Genomic DNA, 7,911 nt, shown 5'->3' on the forward strand with positions numbered 1-7,911 from the left:
AGTCCCTATAAAGTTGACACTAGCACCTTTTCACTCTTGTTACGGTTGTGCCACATCGCTGTCAAACTACAGGCCTAAAATCAGCATACAAATTTTTAATTTGTTCAGGCGTTTGACTGAGGGCAGTGGGGCAAAAATAAATCAGATTAAACTAAAAATTACAAATTAATAGTTTTTACATGGCTGGTTAATGATTTCTTTGATCAGTCCAATATTTATCCTCTCAGAGCATTTTTGACTTGCAGCCTTATTTGTAGACTTCTAGGATTCTGTCGAACATAGAATAGTTATAATGGCCCGGTAACCGTGCAAGATGCAGTCACAAAACATTACCGAGATCAAAATGAAGGCCAATTTGTGGGTGTGGTCTAGGGCTGCACGATACGAGGAAAATATGCAATATGCAATAGCGTTGTTGAATATTGCAATAATGATATTACTTGCAATAAATAAACCAATATTAAAATGTACATTTTTGCTGCTTTCAGTATTCTGCTAAAATACAACTTTAATTTAAAATAATTTGAAAGCTAAATAATTTCCAGCATTCTTTTATTGAGCAAATTGAACATTGAATGGAATGTAATAGGCACCACTTAAAAAAAGAGTTACATTTTAAAGTGCAATTTTTTTACTGCTAATTTCTTTCAATTAACACACAAAATTTCAGTGTTTTTCGCAATATATGTAGCCGTTTTCGCAATGTGTCTATTACAGTAGTTGATACCACGATGACAATAACAATACATTGTGCAGCCCTAGTGCGGTCTGAGAAAGAACGTCGGAAGTAGGGGTAGGGAAGGGGTCGTTGCTGCACCCACTTTACGCCCCTGGTCCAATTTGCCGCGCCAGCTGATGTGATCCCATCACAAGATGGGTCTCTACTTTTCTGAGGTGCTAACATGTTGGAGGGTGGTTGGGAGGGGGAGTTAGTGCTGATTGTCTTTCAAATTTTGTTCGCTCTTCTGCTTTGTATTTGACATGTTTTATCTGCTTTATCTTTTGAGGTCCCTTTTGATTTAAATACTTTTGTGTAAACAAACCATGCTATGTTTACCTTGTATATGATTTATGGACTGAAACTTTCTCTTTGGACATCTACATCACGTCTGCAGTCGCACAGCATCAACCCCCCTAACCTCAGCCTCAAAATCAAAGCTTTGCTGAACCTGCAGACTTCAAATGTTCATTATCCCCCACTCTTTTCCTGCTGCTCTCTTTGCAGAAATTTACAACCCGAGTGCCAAAGACGCGGTTGACATCCCTCCATCAATGCCGATGATTGCTCCGCTTCCTATTCCTCCGCCTGCCGTGCCCTCTATGGAAGATCTCATCCAACAGAGCCTATGGAATCTGCAGCAACAGGAGCAGCATATGCACACACTCAGACAGGTACAGAGCAAGAGAGAAATTAATAAATATATAATATAATAAAGACTCTGACCGATAGCAGACCTGTCTCAGATGACTTGAGAGGCCTGGGTGGTTAATAGAAATGGATTTTGGCTCTAAACCGTGTAGTTAATTATAGACCAGCACCAGTATTTTAAAAATCAATTCTTTGAGAGACAGGAAGCTAGTGCTAAGACTTCAGAACTGGGGTGATGTGATCCACTTTCTTTGTCTTAGTGAGGACTAGAGCAGCAGCATTCTGAATCAGCTGCAGCTGTCTGATTATTTTTTTTTTTAGGGAGACCTGTAAAGACACCGTTACAGTAGTCAAGTCTACTGAAGATAAAAAAACATGGACAAGTTTCTCCAAATCCTGCTGAGACATAAGTCCTTAATCCTTAATATATTCTTAAGGTGATAATGACTTTGTAAGTAAGTTTTAATGTGGCGGTTGAAATTCAGGTCTGAGTCCATGACTACAAGATTTCTGGCTTTGTCTGTTGTTTTTAACATTGTTGTTTGACGTTAAGCGCTCACTTTTAATCGTTTATCTTGTGCTCCAAACACAACCACGTTTTCTTTATTTAATTTAAGACAGTTCTGGCACATCCAGTCGTTAATTTGTTCAATGCACTTACTCAGTTTTTGTATTGGACTGTAGTCCCCTGGCGATCAAGGTTATGTAAATTTATGTGGCGTCTGCATTACTATGGCAACTTATTTTGTTGTTTTCCATAATCTGAGCCAGTGGAAACATGTACTGTAGATGTTAAACACAAGAGGCCCTAGAATGGAGCCTTGGGGAACTCTGCATGTCATATTTGTATACTCAATCAGCAACTTTAAGTAGGATTCAAATCAGTTTAGTACTGAGCCAGAAAGTCCAACTCAGTTTTCCAATCAGTTTACTAATATGTCTTAGTCAACTGTGTCAAATGCAGCACTGAGATAAAGTTATACTTTAGTTTAGACTGAAGTTTTGCCACTATCTGTGTTAAGGTGGATGTCATTAAAGACTATAACAAGAGCCGTCTCAGTGCTGTGGTGTGGTCAAAAAACCAACAGGAAGGCATTAAAACTGTTGTTTAGTGAAAAGAAGAGGTTTTCACTAGGAAAGGGTTAAGGCTGATGTATGCTTCTGTGTTGAATTAACGACATACCCCCACAGACTGCTCTGCGTCTCTGTAAACCTCTCTCTGAGCCCTCCGCCGTATGCTAACATGCACCTTCAAAAATTTGTACCTTTGCGTCGAGTCGAAGCCAACCTCAAGGACTGTGGTTGGTCAACTCGTCCTGTATGTTGATAGTTAGTGTCTCAAGCAGCCCACTGTAGGGAGTTGCAACATGCTAGTTCACGGACCTAAGCTTTGCAAATAAACTTATTTTGGTTACAATGACAGAGTTATCTGTTTGTAAAGTGTTTATGTCAGTACGTTTTGAAATTAACTCTATGCCAGTAAGCTACTTTGGGGGAAGTTCATTTTAGTATATTAGTCACATTTTAGTCAATGGGGTTTGCCAGTCTGAGGACTGTATTGGTGGTGAGCGACACAGACACAGGCGTCAGCCCAAGTGTTATGGTGGTTGCACTGCGATGCAAAGCAACCCCGACGCATAACTTTGAAGGGCTCACAACGCCGTTGGAGCAAAGGCGTAGCTATGGCGTGGAGTTTCATAGTACTGTCTTTAGGCTTTGAACCAAGAGAGTTTCAGGAAGGACTACCACTTCCACAGCCCTCTTGTTTCTTTGTCTTGTTGGTGCTATTTGGTGTGTTAGCACGCTTTTGTCCATTGTTCAATGGTAAAGTGATGTCATTCCCACAAGGTTCGTTCACTTTCACTTCAAACTGGAGAAAATTGGTTTCCAGAACTGCAATCTTCTGTAAGGGTTTGTATCAGTCACCCACAGAGAGGAGAGGAATCTTACTGCTAATCAGCTTTAGCTAAGTACCACATTTCCAGTCAGTGTAGGACAGGCTTGTGGTATTGTTAGGCCATGCTCACGCAGTACTGAGGAGGTCATAAAAATGTTGAAATATGGCGATAGCCTACTATGTCTACCAAAAATATATAGTCCATTGATGTAAAAGTATTCAGGAGCCGCTGCTCATAGTTTCTCACGGAGGAAAAGCAAGATCATCAGCAGAAATATGCAAGCAGAGGCAGAAGCAAGCAGCAAAGGGTCTGCACTGTAAGAAGCAGGAAACAAGAAGATGGTTGATAGCCTTTTCTGTCTTTCTCAATCTAGGAACAAGTGACTGCAGCCATATCTCTGGCTATGGAGCAGCAGACCCAAAAACTGCTGCTGGAAACTCAGTTGGACATCACAGAGTTTGACAACCTCCTGCAGCCCATTATAGACACCTGCACCAAAGACGCCATCTCTGTAAGCCTGCCATGATGGAGATTTATTTCTAAGGGATGCTTATGCCTTTAGATTCCTTAAATAGTTTGGAAAAAAGATTTTCATCTCACTAATTTATTTCTCCTCTTGTTAGGGCGGTAAAAACTGGATGTTCAACAACGCCAAGTCTCCCCTGCACTGTGAACTGATGACATCACATCTTCGCAACCGCATAATTGCTGATGGAGCGCATTTTGAGCTCCGCCTACATCTCATCTATTTAACCAATGACGTTCTCCATCACTGGTACACAAACTTAACTACGTCAATAAACACATGTCGATCCTTTTACCCCTACACTTCCTTCTTATGGAGTGTTATAGTGAGACAGAGTGCATCGCGTCATACTCTAAAAGCCATTCCCACTTGAGGGAAAAACAACTCTTTGCTCTCCGTTGACTTGTATTGCATGAAAGTGCCTCAGTGTCAATTTCTTCCGCAAATTTCTTTCCTAAAAGCTGCTGTGTGGTGATATATTTACTACCAACAGGGTAAATAAACCATGACTTAAGTTTTTATAAGCTGCCAACCCAAATAACTGAGCTTTTATGAAGACAAAAGTAAATGCAGACATGAGAAATCAGCAGGGAGAATGGGAAGCTAATCTAAAGTTATTTCTGACTTTATGTTTGCAGCAAGCATTTTGTTACCAAGTAAAATATCCAAATGTCAGTTTTACGCTAACTACATGTTTATAAGTTAACCTAACACATATAACTTAACATAACTTTATTATTACATAGTATTGGAAGCATACATACAGCGTCCGGGAAGCAACTTGGGGTTCAGTGTGTTGCTCGGGGACACTTTGACATGCCTCAAGCCACGCCATTTGGTGAGAATCAAATAGTTTGACCAGTATCTTCCTTATTGTAACATGTTTAAATTTGTCCTCCCAGCCAGCGGAAGCAGCAGAAGGATTTGTTGGCAGCGCTCCAGAAAGTTGTGGTTCCCATCTACTGCACCAGCTTTCTGGCTGTAGAGGAAGAGAAGCAGCAGAAGATCACCAGGGTAAACACATGCACATGTCCATGATTGTGTACATCTTTAACTCAGATTTTCCACTTTCTATGCGGCGTTCTGGTTTTCTTCCGTCCTCCGCCAACCGCTATACCACACTGGGAGCGTCTCAGGAGCGGAGTGTCTTGCTGCCCGACTACTTTACTGTGTTTATTAAGCTAGTATCTACCTGCAGACACATTCCATTCCAATGACTTAGGTTAACTGGTGATGTCCTTTAAAAACTGATCTTTGATGTCGTATTATGTTTTTCAACCTCCAAGATGAATCTCTCGTCGTCCGTGGTGTTGTAAAGGAGACATAAGTAATATTGGAGGGGGGGGGGTGGGTGTAAGTTTACTGAATACTCTGTTTCACGTCCTGCCTGGCTGTCCTACCGTCCCGTGGCTTGGCTAAATATAGACCTGGCGCACATCCTTAGCGTAGCACAGAGCCGAGTCAAGCACGCTTCAGGGACACGCCCTGACGCAGCTAGTGGAATATCATGCATTTACTTGAATGGCAGCAACTGCACGCGGGGACCGCGGCGGCTCCAGAACACATCGCAGACACGCCCGGTGGAAAATAGGGGTAACTCCCTACAGATTACTGGAGTGTTTTATTCTTGGCAGTAACGTTAACATCATGGGACACTACTCATTCAAAGTCATACTACCATTTAAACCCTGAATAATTACAATAGAGCATTTGCATGAATGTGAATCAGCCATTAATTTGAGTGAGTTCAGTTTTAGGGCTTGTTTTAGTAAAGTGGTAGTGGCATATAGTATAATGAATACCATCATGTTGGCTGCGCTGACTTGAGTCCATCATGTTTTTATTGGACTGTGTCAATCACAGCCTGTATATTAACAATCAATGCTAATGCAGTCTATTTCTTTTTATAGAAACATACGTATACATAATACATAAATAACTTATAATACAGCGTAGACAAATAAATGTCTGTCAGCACTTCTTGCTTGTTATGCTCTTAATTTATCAAATTGGAAAGCTAGAGATAGTACCTCTGTACCTCTTTAGTGAAAAATGTTAAAAAGTCTAAAGTTACTTTTCTCTGATTATTCCATCCCCCTCTTTTCCAGTTATTGCAGCTGTGGGAGAAGAACGGGTACTTTGATGAGGAAACCATTCAGCAGCTCCAGAATCCAGCACTGGGGCTCGGCCAGTACCAAGTGAGTGAAAAAAAGACTTAAGGCTCTGCGTTCCTGCCAGTGTTTTCTTTAAGCTTGATATGTGTGTAAAAGATACTTTTTACCAACATCGTCTAGTGCTAAACAAATTAAGACTTATCTGCCATATATAATCATTTTGATTTAAAGTTTAGCTATAGTTAAAAATTCACTATGTAACGATCAAACACGTAATGAGACATCGTCAAAACTGCTCTATATTCTTATGAAGGGATAAGAACATGGACATGAATTGGCAGCAATACGTGTTTTTCTTTTAATAAGCATGGAACATTGAACAGTCAAACACAGAACATTTATCACGAAACCTAAAGTTATAATGATAAAAAACTTCCAATAAAATATATCAGAACTTTCCTGTAAACTGAAATTTCTGCTATGCCTCAGTTCAACAGTTGCATCTACATGTTGCACCTTCTACCATCATGTTAAATAAAGTACCGTATTGGTCCAAGTATAAGACCGATTTTTTTCCCCCCTGGAAATACTTTTGAAAAAGTGGGGTCGTCTTATATTTGGGGTCTAGACCTTCAGTTGTTGAAGTTGCGGAGGCTGGTTTTAAAACGCAAGTGGTGTCTCCTGTTTTAACAGCCAGTAGAGAAGTCAGCTGGTAAAGTCAGCTATAAACTATAGACATGAAATGATCCATAATCCATTTTATTTTATTGTCACAAACAGCTGTTTGAAATGGCGGAGTTTTAGACCGAGCCCCAACGACCGAACAAAAGCACTGTAACGTTATATGGTCAAGTCAGATAGAGAGGGAATCAGAGAAATAAAACGTGTTTTCGCTGATTCCTCACTAGAAATGGAACTGTAGCAAGTATCTCACCATCACTACCATTATCCGCATTCATATTAAGACGCATCAAATTATATATCCAGCTACGCAAAAGCCTAAAAGCCGGACAGAAGTTCAATGAGGCGTTGTCATGGAGATGATACATCGTCGAAGCAGTCGCTTCCAAGAGATTGACAGGAGAACATGATTACCTGACTGAAAAAACTTGATGTTACTTTAAATGTGACATTTTCATTTAAAAAAAAAGATTCTGTATAAAAGATTTTAAAAACAATAGCCTACCTTTTTTATTCAGTGTGTTTGTATTAGAATTATTATTATTTTCTAAAAAACAAATTGTATTATAATAAAAACAAGATTTGCTCTTAAAAAAGTATTTTCCCAAAAATGAGGGGGTTTGTCTAATTTCGGACCAATACGGTAATAAAACGTGAATGAAAAATCCACTGAAAACGGGACATTTGTGTTACAAATCTGTCATATGTAACATTATACCGGCATTTATCTTAAAACAAAACAGTAAATGTAACATTTTTGTATTCCTCTTTTTATTATTAAAGTGCTCTTATTATGCTTTTTCCCTTTCCTTTATAGTCTTATATATCTTTTGTGCACATTAAAGGTTTACAAAGTGAAAAGCCTTCACAATTACCTAATCGCATTCTTTCAAATCCCGATTTTGATTTAAAAAACAATTAATTGTTCAGCCCTAATATCATCCATGTAATCCTAAGTGAAGAGGGACTCAAAGTTTTACAGAAATTTGGAACCTGTGAAATGTTTGATCTTTTCCGTGCGGTATTGATACATGTCTATAAGGCATCTACAGTCTGGGATACAAGAGAGGAGCTGTCCGTGACTTTACAGGATGACACAGCAGTAGCAATGTCATTAATTAATTATTTAGATCTCCAGACACAGTGAGAGGGTAGTTCATGTTCCAACAGTAATTAATGTGTGTTTTTTTTGTCTAAACCTCTGACTGGAAAGCTGTTAATTGCTGATTCCAAGTTTAGTCAAATCATCTGGGATAACGCAGCTGTCAGCAGGATGCGTCCTATGCTCCATCACGTATATAGAAGCAGTCCAAACGTTGATTT

At 39.6% G+C, this 7,911-nt stretch overlaps 1 protein-coding gene and 1 long non-coding RNA gene across 6 annotated transcripts in view; both read left to right on the forward strand.

The window, feature by feature from the left end:
- LOC116695664 (uncharacterized) overlaps positions 1-7,911 on the forward strand; it is an 813,105-nt gene that overhangs the window by 182,734 nt on the left and 622,460 nt on the right. The gene's annotated exons all lie outside the window — the stretch shown is intronic.
- Positions 1-7,911, forward strand: part of cherp (calcium homeostasis endoplasmic reticulum protein) — a 25,181-nt gene that overhangs the window by 5,299 nt on the left and 11,971 nt on the right. For 4 of the 5 annotated variants that reach the window (XM_032525981.1, XM_032525983.1, XM_032525984.1 and 1 more), the window contains 5 exons: positions 1,226-1,392; positions 3,641-3,778; positions 3,891-4,042; positions 4,696-4,807; positions 5,902-5,991. In XM_032525981.1, the coding sequence (XP_032381872.1) occupies positions 1,226-1,392; positions 3,641-3,778; positions 3,891-4,042; positions 4,696-4,807; positions 5,902-5,991 (659 nt within the window). The remainder of the gene's footprint in view (positions 1-1,225; positions 1,393-3,640; positions 3,779-3,890; positions 4,043-4,695; positions 4,808-5,901; positions 5,992-7,911) is intronic. The other variant, XM_032525982.1, reaches the window with a different exon arrangement.

Source organism: Etheostoma spectabile, chromosome 9, assembly GCF_008692095.1.
Source record: "Etheostoma spectabile isolate EspeVRDwgs_2016 chromosome 9, UIUC_Espe_1.0, whole genome shotgun sequence".
Taxonomy (NCBI): domain Eukaryota; kingdom Metazoa; phylum Chordata; class Actinopteri; order Perciformes; family Percidae; genus Etheostoma; species Etheostoma spectabile.